General features: G+C 44.3%; 1 protein-coding gene across 3 annotated transcripts; it reads right to left on the bottom strand.

Annotated features, from left to right (window-relative positions):
• ZBTB2 (zinc finger and BTB domain containing 2) lies at window positions 1-27,686 on the bottom strand. 3 transcript variants are annotated; one of them, XM_070461703.1, is made up of 3 exons: window positions 27,600-27,686; window positions 8,809-8,993; window positions 1-2,780 (listed from the first exon to the last, which is right to left on the bottom strand). In XM_070461703.1, exons 2-3 carry the CDS (start codon window positions 8,979-8,981, stop codon window positions 1,409-1,411), a joined length of 1,545 nt encoding a protein of 514 aa, XP_070317804.1. In that variant the 5' UTR covers window positions 8,982-8,993; window positions 27,600-27,686; the 3' UTR covers window positions 1-1,408. The 3 variants fall into 3 exon arrangements, with proteins under 3 accessions (XP_070317804.1, XP_070317805.1, XP_070317806.1); XM_070461704.1 differs by lacking the exon at window positions 27,600-27,686 and adding an exon at window positions 27,035-27,119; XM_070461705.1 differs by lacking the exon at window positions 27,600-27,686 and adding an exon at window positions 8,351-8,406 and having other exon boundaries at window positions 8,809-8,899.

The following is a 27,686-nucleotide window of genomic DNA, read 5'->3' as shown; positions in this document are numbered from 1 at the left end:
CCCATTTAATCAAATGTTTATTCAATGAAAGTATGTATAAAAACTTTACAAATCTGAGAACTCAACTATACATGAAGTAAGATGACGGGATATTCAGTTTTTAACATACACATACAGCACAGTTATTAACTGTTCTTCCCTTTCCCCTTCGGTCCTTATTTCTGGCTCCTGTTTTATCCTGTGAGACCATTCTGTTATTGGCCTAAAGGAAGATTAATGGACAACTTTTACTGCTTTCAGGCCAATGGAGGAAATTTCAGGTGTTTTTTTTTTTTTTTTTTTCAAAAATGGGAGACTAAACATCAAAATTAAGCTTTTTCCCAAACAGCAATTTTTTTGTCCTGATTTCTGCCATTTTTGATGCTTCAGTGAATGTTGCCAGTAAACTATCAGCATTAACATTTAAAGTCATTAAAGTTCCTACATGTGCCCACAACTTTCCCTGTAAGATGCATATTCTTGTATCTTTACCCCCCTGCATACTCAACACTGATTTAAAAGCAGTTGACTGGCACTAAAAACAAATATACCATTGGCAACTGCTAGAATGGCATATTGTTTTCTATTCAGAAAGACAATCTATCTATAGAATGGTACTTTCAAGTCTGATTTTTAAAACAACCAACAAATTTGTTGGAAACTAAAACACATATTTTGTTGTTATTCAGCTCTGAAAAAAGCCAGCAATTAGATAAGGCATGTGCATTAATTCACCTGTTTACAGCAAGTATCCACACATTTTCTCTTCCAAACACACAGACCCACAGCTTGTCATGTTTTATCCAAAAATTAAGATTGCCATCACATTATTACTTTTTCTCTTGTGTTTTGTTCAAGTAGATTTCTCAACTAATGATTTTTCCTAACCGGACATAATCTCAAAGGATGCATTCTGAAATAAGACACCTGGAGGATAAATACTAAGAATGTTTTCTTGGGTTTGAAGTTTCCCCACACCTCTAGATTTTGCATAGTTACAGAGCCCCACTGTATCTCTAAGAAGCATGCTGTATTTTTCAGACATTGTCTTTCTGAGAAGGGAGACTTACTACCCAGGGAAAGTCATAATTTTAGCTTGCCAAATTGCATTGGAGTTGTTTTGTTATGTTATATACCCTTCATTAGTTCCAAGTAGGTTTTTAAATCATCTAAAACTTCTCCAAGTCTATGAGCTTATAAGTACTACTGACCATTATCTTTCCAATATCCCCTGAATTAAAGAAGTATGTTCTGGGTTTATAATGCACAGAGCCTTTAAGAGGAGGGGCTGTGGACGGGACAGGAGGGGTGGGGGGAGTGGGGCCGGGACCTGTCTGCATCATGCCGTGGAGAACAAGAGTTCTGAATTTGGGGGAAGGGAAGGAAGTGAGTCTTTGTAAAAATGAGTTTTTAAAAACATAAGTAACATTCAGTCTAACAACACTGTTTCCTGTTCCTTTTTGATGGAAGCTAACACCGGGTGGTCGGGTTCCGTCACTTCCGAGTCCCCACTGCCCAGGAGAATGGACCGCCCCTCCTCCAGGGCGAAGACGTCCGAGTTCTGGTTTTGGCATGAATGTTTAACCACCTCATTGGGAGTGGAGAACGTTTTGTCACACAAGTTGCATTTGTAGGGCTTGTTTGTCTGTACCAACATGTTGTCCATCTGGCTGCCTTCCTCAAAGGTGCAGAGCTCCAGAGTCTGCTTGTCCACCATGGTGTAGGTGTCGATGCTCTGGTTGAGGCACACGTGGCGGGCCGCCTGGTTGGCCCTGCAGAAGCTCTTGTCGCACGTGCTGCACTTGAAAGGCTTCCCGGTGTGGATGTACATGTGCTCCCGCCAGTGGCTTTTCTGGATGAACTTGCGGCCGCAGATGGTGCACTCGTACTTGCGCCGCTTGACCTCCCGCTCCTGGTCCGCCTGCTCCAGGTTGTCAATGTCCGCGATGTCCGAGGGCGGCGGCGTCTCCGAGTGCGGCTGCCCGTCGATGATGGGCGAGTCCGAGATGTGCTGGAGCTCGCTGTCGCTGATGATGCCCGCCTCCGGCACTTCCATGGCGTCCTTGCCGAGGTCCGCTGCGTTGCTGCACAGAGACAGGGGCACGCGGCTCTCGCCGGGCTGGCTGGCCGTGAAGGGGACCCCCGTGTGAATCTGGAGGTGCTCCCGCAGGCTGCTCCGCAGCGTGAAGCGCCGCCCGCACAGGTGGCAGGCGTAGTACTTGGGGAAGCTGCCGTTCCTCTTCATGATGCTCGGCTTGACGTGGGCGATGGTGAGGGGCGCGGGCTGCTCGTCCGACGAGGAGGCTTCCAGGTTGGTCTCCTCCCCGGGGGGCGGGGGAGGAACGGGCGTGGAGACGAGGTCGGGCGATAGCGAGGTCTGCAGCGGGTCTGAGGGGGTCATGTGTGTCCGGTTCACCTGGCTCAGGTTGGAGGGCAGCTGGGAGAGCTGGGGGGCCTCGGGCCCCTGCTCCTGGCTCATCCGCGTCGCCTGCGGCCGCGGCTCTCGACCAAGTTTCTCAGGCGCCGAGGCCATCTTGGTGGCTTGTCTCAGCTGGTGGTCTGCGATCTGAATGCCATACAAGGACGACGCCAGCGGGAAAACTTGGTCGGGATGAGAAAAGGCTCCTTGGCTGGCCAGGCTGGCCTCCTGGATCAGCGGGTAAGCGTGCAGGAACTTGATGCCCTGCTCCAGCCGCACCGGGTCGATCAGCTGCGGTGCCATCTTCCCTGTGTACATGAGATGCAGGAGATAGCTGAAGATGTCCGGCTGGATGTCGGTGGGTTTCAAGCGGACACATTCGCTGAAAGAGACGAGAGAAAAGTCTGTCATTGGATGTCGGTCCGTGACTCAAGTGATTCCATAAAACCCGAGGGAAAAATCCGGAGGGCTCTTATGGAGGCAAATGAAACAAGACCCATCTCCCATTCTTACTGTGAGTTTCATGAACTGGAACACTCAAGAAAGTGTTCCAACAGGAACCTATGCAATTTAACTCTAAACCTTAATAGGCTTCTTAATAGAACAGACAGGAATACGATAAAGATTACTTTAAAGGACTGAGAAAGGGTAATTCATGTTAAAGAAATATGGTAACTTAACACATAGACTCTTGAAGTAGTCTTTCTCCTAGCAACCTATGCAAAATTATATCATTTATAAACAACTTTGTGCTTTATGGAGAGGATCCATTGCTGAGTGGCCCATGACCCAGTAAATGCTTAAGAATCCCTGACATGCATATCTTTCAGCTAAACGTCTAGGACTTTATATTGATTCAATGTCATCTGGAACTCAGCAGATCTTTTAAGATAGGAGTCACAACATAACATAGGGGAGTTAGACTGGTGCCTAAGAGCAAGACCACAGAAGTAAGAAAAACCACCTCCTATCCCTGCTCTGAACCCCTCTGCTCTCTCCAGCACGAAGGGCAGAGTGCAGCAGACCTGGGAAGAACCAGGAAGGCAAGCCACACTCCAGCTCCAATGGAGTCTGATCATCATCCCAGTATCACTGGATCGCATGAAAAGCAGCTCTGGGATGACTCAGTTGTTTATCAAATATAATCATCCTCATCATTGGAATTGCAGCTGGGATTTACAGGCATTTTCTCATTGCATTGCCATTAATTCGCGTTTTAGGAGCTTCCCAAGTGTCACGGTGGTAAAGAATCCGCCTACCAATGCAGGAGACTTGGCTTCACTCCCTGGGCGAGGAAGAGCCCCTGGAGTAGGAAACGGCAGCCCACTCCAGTGTTCTTGCCTGGGAAATCGCACGGACAGAGGGGCCTGGGGGGCTACAGTCCACGGGGTCTCAAAGAGTCGGACACGACTGAGTGACTCAACAACAACAATTCACACTTTACAGATAAGGAGTTGAGGCTCAAAGGGATTTATACCTTACTGAGTATCAGTATTAGTAAGTGGTGGGACTTAAATTTGAGTCTAACTTCTAAGCCAAGACACCAAGAGTCTTTGGACCATTAAAACAATCCTGTGTAGAAGAGGCAGATCTGGAATGATGATTGATATGGAAACCGAGATTCCCCAAAGTTCAGTGGCTTATATGAGGTACCAAAAGGAGTTGTGGCAAAATTGATGGTCTAACTTGCAGACTTCAGTGTTTTCTTCATCCTAGAAACAGAGTGTAGATTCAAGAAGTAATAACAAAAAGCTCCCGAGAACCCTCCCTAAATCATCAGTAAAGAAAGGAAACCTAACACATCACCATAAATCGATGAGATAAAGATCTACATGAGGTATATGTGCTGTCACCTACTGAGTGAATATATTCTACTGACAATGCATTTTTCAACCTCAAAGACATTTGCCTTGAATGCTTTTAGAATTCATAATCATTTTTCATTATACCACTTATTACTACTATGACTCTTTTTGGGCCCTTTAACTATTTATCTTAAGTATTTCCCAATATGCTAAAATAGTAACAGCATAATCTGCTCTTCTAAATTTAGTATTTTCGTCTGTTAAAAAAAGGGGGAGGCAAGTGACTATTAAATGGCTTTTAAAGCTGTGATAAGATATACTTGAATAATTACTGTATTGCCATCAACGTGTGTAAATTTCAAGATGCCTGCATACAAATAATCATGTGTAAAATGTCTTGACTATAAAGTATGACTATAAAGTATGGAAGGTTTTATAGAATATAGTCTTTATAAGCAAAGATCAAGCATAAAAACTAGCACCCCTTTGACAGCAGAAAGGGAAAGAATTTATGGGACTGTTTTTAAAAGACACACAGATCACTCATGTCTTTATTTGGAGGCTTTTTTTATAGTCCTTTCAATTATTTATATTCCTTTAAATAGGAATGCCAATGCAGGTGGTCCTTCCCTTTAAGCACAAGGTAAGTGCCAACAATATTCTGTGTATAGTCGAACATACTGAGATGCTCTAGGGAAATTCAATATTCAAGATAAACCTTCAGGGATTTGGTGTGGTGAAGAAAACTTTCACAATGTAAACAGTCAACTCCGGATTGAAGACTGAACTAGTGGGGAATCTTTCCAGGGCCAGGCAGAGGCTAGAGAATGGGAAACCACAGGCCTTGAAAGATGCAAATCACCCCCAGGAGCTTACAGGGCGCCTTTTGTTCTGTGGGGACTTGTGCGTTCAGTTGCTCAGTCGTGTCCAACTCTTTGCGACCCCATGGACTGCAGCCCGCTGGGATCCTCTGTCCGTGGGATTCTCCAGGCAAGAATACTGGAGTGGGTTGCCATTCCCTTCTCCAGGGGATCTTCCTGTCCCCGGCTTGAACCCGTGCCTCCCGGGTCAGAATTCTCTACTGCCTAGACACTGGGGAATGTTGCCATCTTTGGGGATGGAATGTTCCTTCAATCAGGAGGAAGGATGGTGAGTCCCCCTGCCTCCGCGGCAGAGAAAAGGGAAGGGCGGAAATCCTAAGCCTGGCTCGAGTTTTCAGCCTCCATGAAAGGTAAATCCCTAGCGGGGTCCCTTTCCAGAAAGACTCTTGTAAATTTTAGCACCCTTATTGGCTATTGTGTAAGTTGAGCTGTCCTCTCCTGACTGCAAATGGAGGTGACTGGATAGTAAGCTTCTCAAATTTTACCGAACTTAGTGCAATTTCTGAGGGCAAAGAAGGGATGGGGCTGGGAAGGCCCTGACCACACTTCAGCAAGGCTTACAGAGAGAAAAACTCTGGGGCCCAGGGGACAGGTGAGGAGACCCAGGCAGAAAGCAGTGGGGCCTTGGGGTTTGCGGTCAGCACCCAGGGCCCAGAGAGGTTTTCAGACACCAATTTATCTTGATTTGTTCATCTTTTTTTTTCTTTTTTTCCTTAAAGCAGAAGTACATAGACACACTCAAGACACTTAAAAAGTTATTTTAAAAAGCTCCTTATGTCACATTCCAGCCATCAGTGTCCTCCATGACTATCCTTGCCAGGCAGCCAGGCCTCCTGTCAATTGCTCAGCTCGCTCTAGGCCACTCCGGTCATTTCCCAGGCTTTTGGGAAGGAAACAGCTGTCTACAATATACTTACACGTAAGTGGTTTGGTTTGCAGATGTATGTTGGACATAACACTTTTATGGATGAAAAATAGTTTTTGAACAAGCTACAAGCCCTTCCTAAAAACTTCCACAGTCATTTACATTTTCAATCTTTCCTTCACTAGACCCTTTAAGATGGGCTTAAAAAACTTTGAAAATAAAGATTTAAAATTAATGTTTCATGTGAGACGCTATCAGAAGTTATACTTAGCAAGCATCCATAAGACAAGAGACATCTAGTGGTAACTACAGACATAAAACACTCTCTCAGTGTGAAAAATTATTCTTGATCTATCTCTACAGTTGCTGTTGTTGTTCAGTTGCTAAGTCACATCCGACTTTTTGTGACCCCATGGACTGCAGCACCCCAGGCCCCCCTGTCTTCCACTATCTTTAGGAGTTTGCTCAAATTCATGTCCATTGGGTCAGTAATGCTATCTAACCACCTCATTCTCTGTCACCATCTTTTCCTCCTGCCTTCAATCTTTCAAGTCTTTTCCAATGAGTCGGTTTTTTGCATCAGGTGGCCAAAGTATTGGAGCTTCAGCTTCTGCATCTCTACAGTAGTCAGCAGTTAAAAGCAGGGCTCTGGTCTTTGCCTAAGCATTCTCCTTTCCCAAACAGCACATGCCGGCTCCCGGGCAATAACACGCTGTTGCTTAAACTTGGGGCTCCTCTCTGCACTGATATCACACTCCTTTGTGAGAAGGGTATTTGCCCACTGCTCTACACTTTACACTCCCTTGGGGTCACAGAGAGTCAAACAGGACTTAGTGACTGAATAACTACACTTACAGTCAGTTTCCTGCATCTATTTAAAAATCATTACAATGTATTCTTTTATTCCTCAAAATGAAAACCAGCCCCTTGGCAAGACAGTTTAATTCATTGTGTTGAGACTTCCAGTATCCATTAGCAATAAAGGATCAGGGGGCATCCTTAGTGTCGAAAGATAAAGCAACTTCCATCTGCCATCAATCCTATTAACCACCCATTCTGCTCCTCTAAGCGTCTATCAAGTGGCTATTATACACAAATCCGTGAACTATAGGCTGTGACTTTCAAAACATTTGTAGAATGTCTGCCCTCCAGCATCTTACGAAAGAGGAAGGGAGGTAAGTACACAAATAACAACAAAGGGAAAATATATTGCTCTTACAAAATGGCATGAATAAAGCGCTCTGAGATGTAAGAGAGGAAAAGACTGCTTGGAGCATTTCAGCTCACTTGATTGTTGGGCGGGGTGTGGGGGGGTCAGGGAGATGACCTATGGACTATGGCTCAGGGAGTGGGCGCAAGGCCAACAAAGTGTGGTTCCAGTGGGGGATGGAGTGTCCTGAGGGGGTGCCTTCAGAAACTGGCTGGAAGGAGGTCAGGCTCCATGCCTGCTGGGCCTTGAAGGACAGAAAGAAGAATCTGTGTGCTACTTTGATGTGTGATGAGTGTCCTCTAGGTTTCCAATCAAAAGAATAACACAATCTGATAGGTTTTGGAACAAAGGCACATGCCAATCAAAGCAGTGCTTAGGAATATTAATCTGATAGTAATATGGAAAATGATTAGGAAATGGAAGTGAGAAGGGAAGGAAAGAACTAATGTGAAAGGTAATTGTGAAGAAAACATGATTTGGGGACAGTTTTAGAGAGATTTTAAGTATGGGTTACTTGAAGATGAAAAAATAAAATAGGGAAGCCAGAGGCACTTCTGGGCAGACTTAATTCAGCTGCAGACATGCAAAATGAGATAAAAGAGGATATTAAATTCTAGATGTCCAGCAGCTAGCCTGGGGCCTTGGGAAATAACAGTTCTGGAGACAGAAAAAGAGCAAGGCCAGGGCTGTGAACTGGTTTCCAGCAGAGGCAAGGTCCAGGCAAAGAGGAGGGCCCATCAGGAGAGGCAGAGAGAAAGCAGCGAGGAGACCCAACTCACCAAAACTGCAGGAGGCGCCTGTGGAGAAGGCAGAAAAACAAGGGGGATTCAGAGTCATCAAAATGCAGACGACAACCCTGAAGAAGGAAGGAAACGGGCGCAAGTGCTTCAGAGGACACGGGCAACAGCGACTGCGAGGACAGCGGGGGTCTGATGAAGGGGTGACCTTGGGAGAAGTGAGGTCTGGGGTGATGCGGTGGAAACCGCAGTCCCCGCGGAGACAGAGTGGGGGATGAAGAGGGGAGAGGTGAAGCCAGAGATCACCCTTTGAGGAACTTCCACAGTGCAGCAAGGAGAAGCAGCACCAGCCGGTGGACAGCAGGGTCACAGAAGTGCTGAGCCTTCAGGCTCGGGGATGCCGGGGAGGGTACCAGGTAAAAATGAAAAATGCAGAATGGAAACTATGGCGAACCTGGGAACGTGAGGGCAGCAGGAGGATCGTCTTCCTTAGAAACCAGGGGCTCTTTTCTTCAAGACAGAACAGATGGGAAGAAAAAAAATAAGGAGACTGAGTCATTTTAGGGGAGAAAAAGGACACGGTGGGAATTCATGCTGCCAAGCTTCTCATTAGGAGACTAAGGATAAATACTCAAAGTCCAGTTGGGGGGAGGGGGAAGGGGACACTCGGGGCAGGGCTGGAGGAGAAAGCTGCCTTCCTGGTGGGCCCCAGGCTGCTGATCTGGACTGGGCACGGCCGTCTGGAGGTGGAGGGGCTCCCTGGGGCAGGTGAGGTCACCAGGGACTGGGAGCCTAGGGAGAGGTCATGAGAACCATGGTCCTGATGAGGGCAAAGAGCAGGTTCAGTGGGAAAGAGGGCCATGGAAGGTCAGAGGCTACAGTCATTAGATTATTATCAACCACGTTAGTTACCTGGTCTGATGGACAAACAACATCTTAAAGTAATTGGAGAATGAAGCAAGAACTGATTTGTGTGCCTTGAAGTACACATCGCCGATGGCAACCGTGCAGTCACACAGGAAACCAAACTCTCGCTGAGCGTTTAACTGTTGCAGGAGAATAAGTCCATGGTTGGCCAAATCCATTTTTTAAAAAATCTGCAAGGCAAACAATTTTTTTTTTTAAGAAAGGTGGTTCACAAATCAGTATGTGTCCTTATAGTCACCAACAGTAATGATCACGGCTAATAGGTCAGGCACTGCTAGAAATGTGATATAAATTCAGTCTTCACAACAGCCCTGGCAATTAGTTCCATCATTTCTCCCATCTTACAGATGATGAAACTGATGGGGAATTCGGGGACTGCATGCTTTGCCTGAGTTTATACACATGGTTTAAGTGTGGGAACCAGGAACCAGACTTGAGCAGTCAGCCTGCCAGACAGCAAACATTTCTGGGTCTTTGGTCTTTGAGTTTAAGATTTCAAATGCAAATCCTAATGATCCATTAGAAGTTGTCAAACCAAAAAAAAAAAAAAAAAGTTGTTAAACCTTCCAGAGAGATGAGTAAATTAAGGTGCTGGTTGGGGCACAGCAGAGTAAGACAGAAAGATCTCAGTAAGTCTGGGCAATACTCCAGCTCCTGCTGTGTAGACAGGGAAGCCTTGGCAGGGCTATAATAACCCCACATCCCTTATTCCTCAAGGGTGAGGACACAGGACAAGTGCTCTTCTCCCTCTTTGGTGGAGGAGGAAATGGGCTTCGAGAGGGGTATGTAGTCATGTTAACCAGGGCCATCTGGTCAGATGGTGGGGGGCGGGGGGGGGGGGAGTCAAAATTTAAATCTGAATCTTCAAAATTCTAAGCTCATTATTCCTCCTTCACTCTAGCAAACCATGTATCCTCAATCTAACTGTATCAAGGGAACTGCTTCTGGGGGAGCGAGTGCATCACATCAGGAAACTGCTCCTTCCCATGGGCAAATAGCATTCATAAAAACTCAGCACACGTACATCAACATTATACTTAATAACATAGTTAATGGTGATAAAGAGCAAACGCTTTCTCCTTACAGTTGAGGACAAGGCAAGGATGTCTGTTCCCACTATCCAATATAGTATACTATTCAATGTAATTGTTTCAGCCAGCGCAATAAAGCAAGCAAGGAAATAAAAGGCTTACAGACAGGAAAGGAAGAAATAAAATTGTCCCTATTTGCAGATGACATGACTTTTACATAGAAAATCCCAAAGTATCTACCAAACCTCCTGGAATTATTAAATGACTTTGGTCATGCCACAGAATACAAGATAAACATATAAGTAAATGGTAATTCTATATACTAATGCTGAACATGTGGACACAAATTTATTTATTAGAAATCATTTACAATTACAAAAAAAAATGAAATACATAAATGTTAATCAAACAAAACATGATAGGACTTGTATACTGAAAATTAGAAAATGCTGATGAAAGAAACCAAAGATCTAAATAAATGAAGAGACATGCTGTATGTTTAGGAAGACATAATATAAATCAGTTTTCTATATCAATATATGGGTTTGCTATAATTCTTATCAAAATCCCAGCAAGATTTTTTTTTTGTAGATACAGACGAGAGTATTTTAAAATGTTTATGTAAAGGCAAAGAAACTAGGCTAGCTAAAACAGTTCTTAAAAAAGGAATAAAGCGGGAGGGATCAATCTATCTAATTTTGAGAGGTATTACAGAGCTATAGTATTCAAGGCTGCATGGTACTGACAGAGGGATAAACACATAGATCAGTGGAACACAACTCAGGTGTAGACCCACATAAATATGTACAGTAGATCTTTGACAAAGGCACAAAAATAATTCAGTGGAGAAAGAACAATTTTCAAAAATGCTGTGGGATCCAATGGACTCCCATAGACGAAAAAGAAAAAAAAGCAACTGGAAAACAGAAAGAAAAAGAATTTTAATCTGTCTCATATCTTACATAAAAATGACTCAAAATACATCAGAGACTCAGATGGAAAACACCAAACTATTACTTTTGGGGAAAAACATGGGACAAAATCTAGAGAGAATCTAGGACTCATCAAACGTACAGTCTATAAAAGGATGAATTGATAAATTAGACTTCATAAAAATTAAAAGGGCTTCCCTGAAGGCTCGGTAGTAAAGAAAGTGCCTGCCAACACAAAAGACTCCAGTATAATCCCTGGGTTGGGACGCTCCCCTGGAGAAGGAAATGGCAACTCACTTCAGTATCCATGCCTGGGAAATCCCACGGACAGAGGAGCCTGGTGGGCTACAGTACATGGGGTCCCAAAGAGTTGGACACAACTTAGCGACTAAATAACAACAGCAGGAAAAATTAAAATCTTTTGTTTTGAAGAAGACCCTGGTAAGAGGATGAAAAAATAAGCCAAAGACTAGGAGAAAAAAATTTGATAAAGGACTAATATCAAGAATATATAAAGAATTCTCAAAACTCAATAGTACAAAAACAATTGAATTAGAAAATGGGAGAAAGACTTGTAGTGACATTGCACCAAAGAGGATACACAGATAGCAAAATAACATGTGAAAAGATGTTCAATAGCAATTAGGGAAAAGCAACCTAAAACTACAGTGACATTCACTACATGCCTATCAGGGTGGCCAAAATATAAAATATCAACAAGCAAATGCTGGCAAGGATGCAGAGAAATGGACTACTCATACCATTGCTGGTAAGGATGTAAAATGGTGTAGCCACTCTAAAAACAGCAATTTCTTTTAAAACCAAATATGTAACTACGATGCTATCCAGAAATTGTACCCAAGGACATTTATCCCAGAGAAATGAAAACTTAGGTTCATATGAAAACCAGTACTTGGATATCCACGCACCTTTATTCCTCAGTCAAAAACTAGAATCTACCCAGATGCCCTTCAGTTAAACAGTGTGGTATACCCACACCACACGAAATGAACTACAGACACATGCAGCAACCTGGGTGAGTTATGTCCCCAAAGGTTACATATGGTATGATTCCCTTTACATGATATTCTTGAACATTACAGAAATGGAGAACAGGTGAGTGGTGGAGGGGCGAGGGGAGAGGAGGGCACTGCTCTTTGGCTGTAGAAGGGCAACAGGAGGGAGCCCTGTGGAGACAGAGATGTTCTGCAGCTCAACTGTGTCAACGTCAGTACCCTGGTTATAATGGGAGCAGAATTTTGCAAAGTGGCCCCATTAGAGGAAACTGGGTAAAGTGTGCATGAGATCTCTCTATAATTTCTTGTGACTGCATGTGAATCCACAGTTATCTCAAAAAGTTGACAGAGAAAAGCTCATCACACATTAATTAATTAGATTAAAAATGGATATCTGTGATGCTTAACTTCAGACACAGGGAAGCGACTGTGGAGAAAGCATTACCAATAAACTTAAAGACAAAAACAGAAACAGAAACATTGGTTCTTGCTCAGCTGGTGCTCAGCTCCCCAACCTCCTTCCTGTTCTAGAGATGATCTGGCAGATTCAGAAATTGACAAGTGCGCCCTAAAATAAATGAGCAAAGTGGAATGACACTTTAAGAGACTGATCCAGTTCACAAAGCAAGACTCCAGAATGTCAAGTGTTTTCTATCAAGAGCTCGATCCAAGTAGGAGAGGCAGGAGAGCCACCCATGTGGGCTGTAGTTCCTGAGTGTGAAGATCTGGATTGTAGCCTCCCCTGCACGTGAACGTTGATGGTGCGGATAGGGAACTTAGTTCCCCAGTGTCTTCTGCACCTGTCAGAGAAGGCCAAAGCACTAAGATGAGGAAGAAGAGACAGAGAAAAGGCGTGGGGCTCATGATGAAAGCCAGAGATGCTGCCAGCTGGCAAAGTAACTGGGGTGATGAAGAAACACACTCTAATCTGACCAGGATAGAACTCTAGAAACTAGTCTTCCAAGCTGTTCTCTGAAAAGTGCCAGAACACTAACTTGCCCTTCTCTACAAAAAGTGTCATACCTTTTAGAGAAAACTGGGCTGAGCTGCTTTATCATGGCCCTGACTCTGATAACGAACACATGCACGCTCAGGCAGCTTTGGGTGTCACTTTCATTGACAAGTACAGTAAGGAGTTACTATTTATCTTTTGATGGTAACAAGAGGCTATTGTTTATGGAATGTTTACTATTAACCATTCATTTCTTTATGTCCATTTATTTTCACACTAACTTGAGCTACGTGAGGTCTTGCTACCCACTGGTAACTCAGACAGTAAAGAATCTGTCTGCAGTCCAGGAGACCCAGGTTCAATCCCTGGGTTGGGAAGATCCTCTGGAGAAGGGAATGGCCACCCACTCCAATATTCCTGCCTGGAGAATTCCACGGGCAGAGGAGCCTGGAGGGCTCTGGTCTATGGGGTCATAAAAAGTCAGACATGACTGAGGGACTAACACTTTAGTACAGAGTTGATACCCACATTTTACAAAGGAGGAAACAGGCTTAGAGAGGTTAGGTAGCTTGCCTAAGATACTGGAATCCATGAGTACAAGAAGTGGGATTTAAACTGGAATTCATTTGATTTGCTGGAACATACTACATACAAGTATGTTTGTTTAAAGTTAACTGGAGAAAAAAAAAATAAAAAAAAATAAAATTAACCGGAGATTTTTAATGGCTAAAGTATAAACACTGCTGTAAGAGATTCAAACATTAAGGACGCACACTAGCATTCATCCACCCCCAACTCCACCCATTTACCCCTACCCTTGCCAACACTGGGCGTTAACACTTTTTAAAGAGTCTTTGCCGATATCACTTGTTACTTTCTGTGAATTTGTTGAAGTATATTTTTATCTCCTCTTACTTCTCTTCATAAGTTTCGCCCATTGTCTGTCAGGGTACTTTATTTTTTCCCCATCGATCTGTAACCTCTATTGGATGTAAAGAAACGAGCCTGTCATGGACGTTGATAATACTTTTCTTACTTTCTTTTGATCCTGTTTTAGAGAATTTCTGACATATAAAATTTTCACCAAATTTATCACTATTTTATAGGGTGATTTTGAGGTTTCGGGTTTTTACATTAACGAATATATATCATCTCTTCGATTTAGCGAAATGTATGGCTCCCCACCTCATTCCATCAATAGGCGAACGTAAGTATCTTATTCAGATGGTAAGAATAAAACTATGATAAAACTGCAAAATGTTTCTTTTTAAAGAGGGTCTACTAGTTATTTTAGGATCTCAATTTAGGACCATCTAGAATAGAAAAAGAACTGAAAGTGTTTTTCAAATACAGAAGGAAGAACACGTGTCTAGAATCTCTGAGAAGTGGAAAAACCAAACGAAAGGAGGAAAAACAAAGAAAATGTGTCATAGGTTCATAATTCACGTGGGGGGAAAATCCATGCGCATCAATTTTTTAAAATCTTAGAGACCAAAAACATCTTTTTCAGGGAGAAATCACTGCCCCCCCGACTCTTACGTATATGAATGAGCCTGAGAAAAAGGGGTAGGATGGGGTACTGGGCCCCCCTCCACCCCGGCCAGGCTGACGGTACTGCTCTTGCCCCAGCAGCCCCCTCATAATCGTTTCCATGAGGCTTTACTTGTACAACGCCACGTAGGCTGAGGTCGGCGCGTCTTCATGGGCTGGCTCTGCTCCAGGCTACCCTCCCTTTGTGCAAATGGACATCTGCTCTTCCCACCATCGACTGCTCACCCAACCGCATCACTCCTGCTGCCCTGCACTGCCCACCAAGGTCACTGAGGGCCTCTTCCCCAGCCCGATGCAAGAATAGATTATTTGACCTCTCTGCGGCATTTAATACCCTTCCCTCCTGCTCCATAAATATTCAGCCCTGCTTCCAGGACAACGCACTCTGGTTTTCCTCTCACCTCTGGCTATTTATTCTATTTTACCCCTCATCAAAGTTCCTCTTCTGCAGATGATCCCCTGCCTCTGGTCCACAGCCCACTTCTCTGCAGACTCTCCGTGGCGATTCACTCCACTCCCACTTGGCTGTCCTGCACAAGCCCTACATTCAGACTAGGTAAATCAGCTCAAATCCCCAAAGGGCAATAAGCGCCATCGACACAAACCCGTTCCATCTGTATCCACAGCTCAGCGCATGGTGCCATCATCCACCCCTTGACCAAGCCGGGAACCCATGTTGGTCAGACACCCACTTGCTGCCAATTAAAACTCTTCATTCCACCCCCTGCCTTAACTCTGCCTCCCTGCACATCTCCCTGTTTCCAGCTCAAGCCTCTCCCATTTATCCACACAGAACAGCTTAGCTAGAACTGCCTCTCCCAGGGCAAATCTGATGTTACCATCCTGCTGAAAATCCTCTCGAGTCTCCCTGCGGCTTGCAGGATGAAAGCCACATTCCTCAGCATGGCTTGCATGACCCCAGATGACCCCACCACTGCTGACCCTGAACTCCATGCTCTAGTGCTAATCTCAACTGCTGGTTTCTGGACTTCCGGGCTGCCCAGACCTACGAAAAACCAACCAACCAATCCTGAAACTGGGGGTCTGACAGAGTGTGCTCCCTCTTTATTTTGCAAGAAAGTACATCAAATATTCACACACCTATTAGGAATGGAGGGCTTTTCTACATAAAAAGGTGGACATAATGTCAGAATATACTTCTAGAGGAAGTTCAGTGGTACTGTATTCAACATATGGAACATAAGCAAAATTACAACATAAAATGTTACTTTATGACACTAAGCTATGCATAATTGTTTTCTTGATTCAAGACTGTCTGCACAGTGGTCTTTACCAAGTGATCATCAAGTATCTGTTCTAAAAGTCCAAGCATTATCACAAATTCAGTTTCCTTTGAATGTGCTGATGACAAGGGAGAGAAAATGATGTATTTTACTCAGGTGGGGTATTCTGGATGAGCAGGGAGATAAGCTGCAGTTTTCTTTGCACAGAAGATCCTCAATGCCCAGGCCATTCTTGGGCTCCTAACAGTACATAACCCTCACTGCTCAAAGGCCTCCCTCTCAAAGTTGAGCAGCTCAGCAATCTAATTTCTATTCTCATGGTCAGGAGATGGGACCAGTCTGAATTGGGCCTTGGGACGTGCCCCTTGCAGAGGGACCCACCACTGACCACCTGGCCCTTCCCCTGCCCTCTACTCGTCCTCTGCAAAATTCCCCTGACCTTCAAGACAGGAGGGTTTTTTTGCCTCCAGAGGACCTGTGAAGCTGCCTGGTGCTTCTGGAGAGTTGGCAATGAGTCTTACCGTTTGTTATTTTACCTCATGTGCCTAAGCATACTGTCTGGTGTTCAGTATTCATTAAACAAATGACTATGTGTTTAGAGAGGAGAAGAGTGTTGAGTTCCAGTCACACGTTGGTCTGTGACTAGTTGGGTGATTGGGGTAAAAGTTCAATTTCTATTTTTTCTAGATTAACCTAAAATTCTCATCAATTTAATGCGTACTACATTTTAGAAGAAATTGTCAATTTTAAAATGTCACCTCGTGTTTCTTCATGCTAGTAATTATGTTCTTAACAGTGCTTTATAGTTTATAATAACCCTTTACACACATCATTTAATCCTGATCAATACCATAGTATACTGTCTTCTTACTATGTTTCATTGCTAACTATAATGACTAATAACCAAAGCATGTGGACAGTGACTGCAGCCATGAAATTAAAAGACACTTGCTTCTTGGAAGAAAAGATATGACAAACCTAGACATATTAAACCTAGCGTATTAAAAAGCAGAGACATCACTTTGCCAAAAAAGGTATATAGTCAAGGCTATCATTTTTCTATTAGTCATGCACAGATGTGAGTTTTGTTTTTTTTTTAAATTAGTTGGAGGCTAATTACAATATTGTAGTGGTTTTTGCTATACATTGACATGAATCAGCCATGGATTTACATGTGTTCCCCATCCCGATCCCCCCTCCCGCCTCCCTCCAGATGTGAGATTTGGACCATAAAGAACAAATACCCTCTTCCAACAACACAAGAGAAGACTCTACACGTGGACATCACAAGATGGTCAACACCGAAATCAGATTGACTATATTCTTTGCAGCCAAAGATGGAGAAGCTCTATATAGTCAGCAAAAACAAGATCGGGAGCTGACTGTGGCTCAGATCATGAATTCCTTATTGACAGATTCAGACTTAAATTAAAGAAAGTAAGGAAAACCACTAGACCATTCAGGTATGACCTAAATCAAATCCCTTACGATTATACAGTACAAGTGAGAAGTAGATTTAAGGGACTAGATCTGATAGACAGAGTGCCTGATAAACCATGGACAGAGGTTTGTGACATTGTACAGAGACAGGGATCAAGACCATCCCCAAGAAAAAGAAATGCAAAAAAGCAAACTGGCTGTCTGAGGAGGCCTTACAAATAGCTGTGAAAGAAGAGAAGCAAAAAGCAAAGGAGAAAAGGAAAGATATCCCCGTTTGAATGCAGAGTTCCAAAGAATAGCAAGGAGAGATAAGAAAGCCTTCCTCAGCTATCAATGCAAAGAAATAAAGGAAAACAATAGAATGGGAAAGACTAGAGATTTCTTCAAGAAAATTAGAGATACCAAGCAAATATTTCATGCAAATATGGGTACAATAAAGGACAGAAACGGTATGGACCTAACCAAAGCAGATGATACTAAGAAGAGGTGGCAAGAATACACAGAAGAACTGTACAAAAAAGATCTTCACGACCCAGATAACCATGATGGTGTGATCACTCACCTAGAGCCAGACATCCTGGAAGTCAAGTGGGCGTTAGGATGCATCACTATGAACAAAGCTAGTGGAGGTGATGGAATTCCAGTTGAGCTATTTCAAATCCTAAAAGATGATGCTGTTAAAGTACTGCACTCAATATGTCAGCAAATTTGGAAAACTCAGCAGTGGCCACAGGACTGGAGAAGGTCACTTTTCATTCCAATCCCAAAGAAAGGCAGTGCCAAAGAATGCTCAAACTAGCGCACAATTGCACTCATCTCACACACTAGTAAAGTAATGCTCAAAATTCTCCAAACCAGGCTTCAGCAATACGTGAACCGTGAACTTTCAGATGTTCAAGCTGATTTTAGAAAAGGCAGAGGAACCAGAGATCAAATTGCCAACATCCGCTGGATCATCAAAAAAGCAAGAGAGTTCCAGAAAAACATCTATTTCTGCTTTATTGACTATGCCAAAGCCTTTGACTGTGTGGATCACAATCAACTGTGGACAATTCTGAAAGAGATGGGAATACCAGACCACCTCACCTGCCTACTGAGAAACCTGTATGCAGGTCAGGAAGCAATAGTTAGAACTGGACATGGAACAACAGACTGGTTCCAAACAGGAAAAGGAGTACATTAAGGCTGTATATTGTCACCCTGCTTATTTAACTTATATGCAGAGTACATCATGAGAAACACTGGGCTGGATGAAACACACGCTGGAATCAAGATTGCAAGAAGTAGTATCAGTACCTCAGATACACAGATGACACCACCGCACTTATGGCAGAAAGCGAAGAAGAACTAAAAAGCCTCTTGATGAAAGTGAAAGAGGAGAGTGAAAAAGTTGGCTTAAAGCTCAACATTCAGAAAACTAAGATCATGGCATCTGGTCCCATCACTTCATGGCAAATAGATGGGGAAATAGTGGAAACAGTGGCAGACTTTATTTTTTGGGGCTCCAAAATCACTGCAGATGGTGACTGCAGCCATGAAATTTTCCTTGGAAGTTATGACCAACCTAGACAGCATATTAAAAAGTAGAGACATTACTTTGCCAACAAAGGTCTGTCTAGTCAGGCTATGGCTTTTCCAGTAGTCATGTGTGGATGTGAGAGTTGGATTATGAAGAAAGCAGAGCGCTGAAGAGTTGATGCTTTTGAACTGTGGTGTTGGAGAAGGCTCTTGAGAGTCCTGTGGACTGCAAGGAGATCCAACCAGTCCATCCTAAAGGAGATCAGTCCTGGGTGTTCATTGGAAGGACTGATGTTGAAGCTGAAACTCCAATACTTTGGCCACCTGATGCAAAGAGCTGACTCACTCGAAAAGACCCTGATGCTGGGAAAGATTGAGGGCAGGAGGAGACGGGGACGACAGAGGATGAGATGGTTGGATGGCATCACCAACTCAACGGACATGAGTTTGAGTAAACTCTGGGAGTTGGTGATGGACAGGGAGGCCTGGTGTGCTGCAGTCCATGGGGTTGCAAAGAGTTGGCTATGACTGAGCGACTGAACTGAACTGAAAGAAAGAGAAGAGTTAACTGGGCAAAGATGGGAGTATCCCAGGCCAAGGGGTCAGCATCTACAAAGGCCTTAAGATAGGAGGGAGCAAGATGCAACTGGGGAACTAAGAAAAAAGGTCAATGACACTGAAGGGCAAAGAGCCAGAGAAGAAACGAGGCAGGTGAAGTGGGAGACTCGAGTCTCGTTAGGGATTCTGGTCTGCATCTTAAGAGCAAGAGGAGCTGCCTAAGGGCACTTGAAGCAGGGCGACAGGACCAGACGCCTATGATGTATGGATCATTCTGAGCTGATATACGTGGTCAGATGGCTGCAGCTGGAGGGCTAACCAAACTGGGGGTTGGGGGGTGAGGGTGTTGGCACAGCATGGGGCAAGAGACCTGTTAGAAGTGGTTGAGAGGGGAGGTTTTCCAGTGGTCTATAAGACAGATGACAGATTGGATGGTGCTGATGAAGACAGAGGGAGATGGACAGAATTTAAAACACAGAAGATTTAAAAAAAAAAAAAATCAATAGGACTGGTTGATTGGTGGATTAAATGGAGGCAGGTGGGGAAGATCAAGGTATCTTAGACAAGCCCTAGATTTCTAACTTGTGTAACTGCATACATCATGTGATTCTCCCCTAGGGGAGGACATACGGGCAGAAACCCAGTTTTGTGGGAGATAATCACGAGGTTAGATCCAGACATGTTGGGACTGAGATACTTTGAGACACTCCAGTTGGGACATAGAACTTGTTGGTCTCTATATATACTGGTATTGGCCTGGAGCTCCAAAATCTTGATTTATGTCAGAAGTCTTTGGAGAAGCCAGGTGTGTCTGACTCCAGAAGTCATATCCTTAAATCACTACATGATAGTTCAAAGACATTAAAACTGTAAACTAACAGGGGTCCACTGAACCCTGGGAATAAATTTATTCTGGGAATAAATTTCACACTCTTTCCACAATACTACCTTGCTCTATTGTTGTTCAGTCATTAAGTCATGTCTGACTCTGTGACCCCATGTCAACTGCAGTACACCACGCTTCGCTGTCCTTCACTATCTCCTGGAATTTGCTCAAACTCATGTCCAGTGAGTCAGTGATGCTATCTAACACCTCATCGTCTGCCACCCCCTTCTCCTCCTGCCCTCAATCTTTCCCAGATCAGGGTCTTTTCCAATGAGTCAGCTCCAATATTTTGGCATCAGGTGGCCAAAATATCGGAGCTTCAGCATCAGTCTTCCCAATGAATATTCAGGGTTGATTTCGTTTAGGATTGACTGGTTTGATCTCCTCTGTCCAAGGGACTCTCAAGAGTCTTCTCCAGCACTATAGTTCGAAAGCATCAATTCTTCGGTACTCAGCCTTCTTTATGGTCTAACTCTCACAACCATACATAACTACTGGGAAGATGATAGCCTTTACTATATACCTTTGTCGGCAAAGTGATGTCTCTGCTTTTTAATATGCTGTCTAGGTTTGTCATAGCTTTTCTTCCAAGGAGCAAGTGTCTTTTAATTTCATGGCTGGAGTCACTGTTTGCAGTGAATTTGGAGCCTAAGAAAATAAAATCTGTCACCATTTCCACTTTCCCCCCATCTATTTGCCATGAAATGATGGGACTGGACGTCATGGTCTTAGTTTTTTGAATGCTGAGTTTTAAGTCAGCTTTTTCACTCTCCTCTTTCAGTTTCATCAAGAGGCTCTTTAGTTCCTCTTCACATTCTGCCATTAGGGTGGTATTGCATATATGAGGTTATTGATATTTCTCCTGGCAATCTTGATTATAGCTTATGAGTCATTCAACCTGGCATTTCATATGATGTACTCTGCATACAAGTTAAATAAGCAGTGTTGCAATACCCAGCCTTGATATACTCCTTTTCCAACTTTGAACCAGTCCATTGTTCCATGATGAGTTCTAACTGTTGCTTCTTGCCCTGTGAACAGATTTCTCAGGAGGCAGGTAAGGTGGTCTGGTATTCCCATCTCTTCCAGAATTTTCCATAGTTTCTTGTAATCCACACAAAGACTTTAGTGTAATCAAAGAAGCAGACTTTTAAAAAATTCCTTTGCTTTTTCTGTGATCCAGTGGATGTTGGCAATTTGATCTCTGGTTCCTCTTCCTTTTCTACATCCAGCTTGAACATCTGGAAGTTCTTGGTTCACATATTGTCGAAGCCTAGCTTGAAGGATTTTGAGCACTACCTTGAACGCAATTGTATGGTGGTCTGAACATTCTTTGGCACTGCCCTTCTTTGGGATTGGAATGAAAACTGATCTTTTCCTGTGGCCACTGTTGAGTTTTCCAAAATGGCTGGCATATTGAGTGCAGCACTTTAACCATATTATCTTTTAGGATTTGAAATACCTCACTAGCATTGTTGGTAGTAGTGTTTCCTAAGGCCCACTTGATTTCTTACTCCAGGATGTCTGGCTCTAGATGAGTGACAGCACCACCAGTCCCAGTCACAGAGGGCCAATAACCTGATGTAAAACTGATGACCTATATAATAAAGCTCCCACTCATTCTACACTATAAATGTACCTTAAACAAAACAAACAAAAAATCATTTGTCTTACCAAATCAGGATTGTGAGCAGAGGGACTAAAGAAAAATTAGAGATAAAGAAGAGAGTCAATTCTTAAAAGTAGGATTTCATAGAATGCCTTCTTCATATATGTATATTTGTACAAGATGGTTTTTTCCTTAAGTAAATTCAGAGACTGTAAGACATAATATGTTGAAACAGATTAATAATACTTTAATGCTTTGGCTTTTACCACTGAATCACTCTGAAAATGGGACATTACCTAGATGACCAGTACTTTTAGCTGCCATCACATAGATACATGGTGGGCTGATCCTTAAGTTACTCATCTTTTGGAGGAACAGCTGAATGGGATGAATATAACCACATTATACTCTGACAACTCAAGTTCCTCCTTCATTTTTGGTTTAAGAACAGAGACCAAAACAGCTTTTGGGAATTGATGATTCACTTTTTAAAGATAATAGCCCTTCTAAGATACTAAATACCACTTAGACTACCCATTTCAAGGGCACTAAAAGGGTCCTCTGAAGTCTTTGATTTTATTTAAGTGAAGCATAAATGAATATTGCAATGCACAGGACACATCAGTAACAGAAAAGCACTATCCACAAGTAAGATTGATTCTTTCAAGTAGTTTAGACCACTTACCAGGAGGAAAAAAATAGCTTTTTCAATTAGTATTATTAATAATTAATATTTGAAGGCCTATAAAGTAAACTTGAATGAGGCTAGCTGTTTGAATTTTAATATATTTTAAAACTGTATTTCAAGGCTAGGAAATGTATCTTATTTAGTTGTGGTGACAGACTGGCATATTTTTCTTAACATTTCTCTAGTTAATCCTCCACCACAGAAATTACAAAAAGAAGGGACATACACTAACCAATGGCACTTATTTAGACTTTGGATAGAAATGCACGTGTAAAATATTTTTTTTAAACTGTATTTTGCTTAAGTTAACGTTAAAATTAGTCTTTAATCTGAGTATACGTTAAGGTCAGAAGGAGGCAGTTCATGGATGGTTTAGGTGTCAAGGAGAAGCAGGTCAGAGGTTTATGCTGATAAAGAGTTGATGTTAAAGCGATAATTCTTTTTTTTTTTTGATAAAGCGATAATTCTAAAGGTTTTATGCTACAATCAAATTTAAGGAAACCTAATGTGACCATGCAGCAAAATTTAAAACCTAATTTGCTTCTAGTAATCCCAAAGTAGATTGCCATTCTTTTTCATATGCTGTATCATGGCTAGGAAATATAATCTGAGGAAATCTGAGGAAAATAGAATATAGCTCAGAATATATACCAGAAAGGAGCTCCAAATGTATTTTTAGATCAGTCTTAATGGAATAATTTACTTCAACATTTTATTTCAGGGTTTCTCAAGTTTTTTGGCATCAGGAACCCTCATACTCTTTATAACTGTACATCAAAGAGCTTTTGTTTATATGGAATATAAGCATTGATATTTATATTAGAAATTAAGACAGAAATTTAAAAATATTAATTCAATTAGACATAGCAATAATAAGCCCATTGCACATTAATATAAATAACACATTTTCGTGAAAAAATAATATTTTCCAAAATAATAAAAAAAAGTGAAGTGGCATTTTGTTTTTCAATTTGAAGTGTATCCTTTTGTATTTTTACAAATCTCTGGTAGAAGACAATTGGATTCTGTATTTACCCTGCTTCTCCAGTTATTCTGTTGTGATGTCTGTTTTGGCTGAGCATTAAAGAAAATCTAGTCTCACCGACATACATAGTTGAAAATAAAAAAGAAGCATTTAAAAGCCTTTTCAGGTAATTGTGGATATTATTCTTTGATATTATACCAAAACTTGACAAGCGGTAGTTTCTTAAAGGTTAGTTGTGGGATCTTAAAGTATATCAATGAATGAAATTTTCCTGTTCTACTATGGTGAAATTCATTGCTGTGTCTTGCATTTTGAATCAATCTTTTAACCATTCATGACAATGTCGTCCACTGGTCATTTGGAAAATGTCAGCTCATTTGAATTATGCAGACCTCCCCAGTGTTGACACATTTTGCCAGCAGTGAAAAAGGCCAGTAACATCTTAGTAGCAATATGAAAATAGCTTTGACCTCTTGGAAAGTGAAAAGATCCTGGGGATTCACAGGGGATGGCAGACCACATTTAAGACAATCCCTGTTGAGAATCACTTTGGGGACTTGGAGAATCTGAATGACTAGGTGGTGTGTAGGAGCACGTCTGTATACTTTGATATTTTTCTCACAGTTTTGATGTTTACCCTTGCTTCATGCAGAACTCAGGAGTGCACACGAAAGAAACTGTACATGAAAGCGTCTTGTAAAGTAAAAAATTTGTTTGATCAGTACTTAGCCAGATACAGTAATGTGCTTTACAAATTCTTATCTTTCTGCACAGTTTTATTAATGTGTGAATATTACATGATGCAAACAAATGTGATGCATGTGAGCAGAAGATTATGCATTTGAGCCTAAAATACAAGTCTCAAGCTTGGCTTTTGCACTAAAAAATAAAAGAAAAAACAAAAAGGTCTTAACCATCTTTCTTGGACAGCCAACTCCTCATAAGTGTTCTCTCTATGGCTACTGACTCCTCTCTTAAGGGCATATCAGCACTGTAAAACAGTGACTTTATTTACTGTGGATTCAAAGTAATATTTAATTATTTAACTTGAATTTGCTAGTAAAAATTATAACCTACTTGAGCATTAAAAGAGGTTGTTAGTAAAGAAAGAAAGAAAGTGAAGTTGCTCAGTCGTGTCCGACTTTTTGTGACCCCATGGACTGTAGCCCACCAGGCTAGTAAGTGTTGATTTAATGATTAGAATGTTAAAGCTTTTTTTTCTTCAGGGAAAAAACAATTTGCAATTCTCTTTTTGATTTTCAGGGTCATGCTTTATGATCCAAAGATCATACAGAAGTAGGAAAAGTAACAAATGCCCCTTTGTCAGGTGTATTTTGAAACTTATGATAAAGTCTCCAGCTGACCAGCAGTTCCTCCCTAACTGTGATGGCCTGGCAATGCACTACTTGTCCAAAGGTTCAAAGTTACTCAAGAGAAAGGCCAGTGGGTCCAGGGGTGAAGCACCAAGACACAGGTTAAGAAATGGCAGGAGAGTCTCCAACTTCCAACAAAGCTGATCCCAAGCAAAGGCTGTATGCCAGCCTTAGCTGCTTCCTTCATGCCCTGCTTCTGGTTCATGATTCAAAAGATGGGGAAAGCACATCTCCCTATACAGGACCATGGATACAGGACCATGCATACAGGGCAATATATCTTCCTGAAGGACTGGGGTACCTACAATTTTATATTATTTAATAACATTTTCATATTACAAAAGTGCAGGTTTTAGAGGATAGTGCAAAGTTCACATTAATCATAAGATAAAAAAGAAACGGTCATGGTGGCAGATTTATTCTATGACGTGATACATCTAGTGTTTATTCTCTGCTGCTGGAGGATTCCAGTGGAAGAGTTTGGGGAGCACCATTTATTTACACCCTTTTTGAAGAAAAGCTTTAAAACTGGCAAGCATGCAGCTGGGCTGTGCAGCAAAGCTCTGGCGGTGGTTATCTGCCACTCTCGACCAGAACTCCACTGCTGACTGCTTGTGACACTAACACCACTGGTATACCACTTCTTATACTTTGAGATCTTGTGATGGTTTCAGTAACAGGTCAATTCTTTGGCTAGAAAATAAACTTCTACAAACCACACATTAAGTGAGAAACGCCCAGTTTAAAGGAATGTAGTATTAGTCACAAGCGTCTTTAAAATTACTTTCAGCAGTTTGAAAACGCCCTGGACACACAAGATTACTTGTAATGCAAAATTAAAATGTACTTTAACAATTAATTTTGGCTTCTAATAAATCAGAGAAATGAGGGTTCAAAACTTAATTCTGATTTTCTCTTAAAATGTCAAGCCCCTCAGACTAAAAATGCTGTTGGTATTTACACCCTACTTCAGTGACCCATTAGGGTCAAAACAGATGATCCGTCCTAGAGAGGACTGGGCAGCCCATTTAAGGAAATCCAGAGCACCTTAGAATTCTGCTTAAGCCCCGGGACACCGATCTTTTTAATGCTTTATTTTACTAAAACAATAACCTATGAAAATGAATAGACTTTTGAGAGTCACACTCTAAGCGGGCTGTAAGATGAAGAGCTAATGAACACTGCAGACAGAGGGGGGAGCAACGGGCTTGGGTTATTTCCCTAGGGCATAATTAGGAGTTCAGCAGATGAAGTTCATGCAGTAAATGGCGTAGCAATAACTGCATTTTCACTCCACCCAATCACTTTCTTGCCTGCTCTGCTGCCCTTGCCTTCTTCATCGCCCTCTTAATTCAGTACCAGCTAAAAGTGACAACGTTGCTTCTTAAAGCATCTTCGGCCATTACCAGTTCTCTATGCAGCCTTGTTTAAAAATTCATGGTTTGGGGGTTCCGCCACACAGAGAAAACGACTCTGGCCCCGGGAAGCAACCTCCGAGCTCCAGCCTCCCCTTCGCGGAGCCCTATCCGAGTGTGAGGGCCGCATCTGCGGGGAGCGCGGCTCGGAGGCCGGTCCCACGACCCAAGGCCAAGCAGCCAAGAAACCACAGCGCAGTCCTGGGCGAGTCTCGGCTTATCCGAGGTGCAGATCGCCCGTGGAGCGGAAGCTCGAGGCCGCCGCTCAGCGAGCCCACACCGGCTGCAGAAGCCGCAGCGGGAGGCCCCGGGCAGCGCCCAAGGAGGCCCGCATTCCCCCGCCCGCCCGAGAGCGGCCCAACGGCCGCCCCGTCAGCCTTGCCCCGCCCCGCCTGAAGGGGCGGGGGCCGGGCCGGGCCGGGCCCGCCCGGACCGGAGGGGGGCCCGGCGGGGCCGCGGCGCCGGGCACCCAGGCCCCGCCCCCAGCCCCGAGGGAGCTAGAGGAGAGGGGAGGGGAGGGGAGGAGCGACGCACTCGGGCCGCGCCTCACGCTCTCCGCCACCCTCAGTCCCGCGTGCGCGCGCGCGCTCGCCCAAGTCCCGCGGAGTTTAACACAATGCCGACGCCTACGCCGTGCGCAACGCCCCGGCCGGCGCAACAGCTCGGCGCCGGGGGCGGGGAGGTGGCCAGACAGGGCGAGGGGAAGAGCGCGCGCGAGAGCGGGAGACAGCGCGAGACCCGAGGAGGCCGGAAGCGCGCGTGCGCGCCCCCGCCCGCGAGCGGGGAGGCGGAGCCGCAGCAGTAGCGGCAGCAGCTGTAGGAGCCGCTGCAGCTGGGAGAAGAGCCAGAGAGGCCGGGCCTGCTCCGGTCCGACCGGATCCCTCCCCTCCCCCTCCCTCCCCGCTCCCCTCCCCCAAACCCACTTCCGCAGCTCGCGGCCTTGCCGCTGAAGAAGCAGCGGCGGCGGCGGCGACAGCAGGAGGCGGCGGCGAGGCGTCGGGAGGATTACGCACCTGACGGGCCCGCCTCTCGGGGCTCCAGCGCGGGACGCTCACCGGCCGCCGCCGTTCGGGACGCGCTTCGCGGTGGCGGCGGGAAGGGAGGGACCGGCGACGGGGAACGGAACGCGAATCGCCCCCCTCCCCTTCCTCCTTCCCTCCCTCCCTCCCTCCCTCCCTCCCTCCGCTCCGCCGCCCGCCCTCTCGGCTTCCGTCCCCTCCCCCTCCCGCAAAGCCCCGGATGGAGCCGCCGCCGACTCGCCGCCGCCTGGCTCCGGGGGATGGTTTTGTCAGGCGGCCAGAGCCCCGGCGCCAGGCGCCGCCGCCCCCGCCCCCCGCGGGGCGCCCCCTCGCCCTCGCTTCCCAGAACCGGGTCCCCGTGTGGCCCGGGCCCTCCGCCTGCCTTCACCCGAAGCCCCGGGACTGGGGGGTGGGGGTCATTCGTCGTCTTTGTTGCCACCGCCGCTGCCGGAACCGTTTGCGCGCTCCGGTGGCCCCCGCCCTCCGCCTTCCCGGAGCCCGGGCTGTGGGGGCGGCACGTGGGCACCAGCCCCGGGAGGCGGCGGCGGTGTGCGCTTACCTGTCGCCGGTGCTGCTGCGGCGGGGAGGGGGGGCGGTGTGGAGGAGGCACCGCTGGGCAGCCTTGGCCGTGCTCCCCGCCGCCGCC

Source organism: Odocoileus virginianus, chromosome 34 (assembly GCF_023699985.2).
Source record: "Odocoileus virginianus isolate 20LAN1187 ecotype Illinois chromosome 34, Ovbor_1.2, whole genome shotgun sequence".
In the NCBI taxonomy this organism is placed as follows: Eukaryota; Metazoa; Chordata; class Mammalia; order Artiodactyla; family Cervidae; genus Odocoileus; species Odocoileus virginianus.
This window is presented reverse-complemented; position numbering and strand designations above follow the sequence as displayed.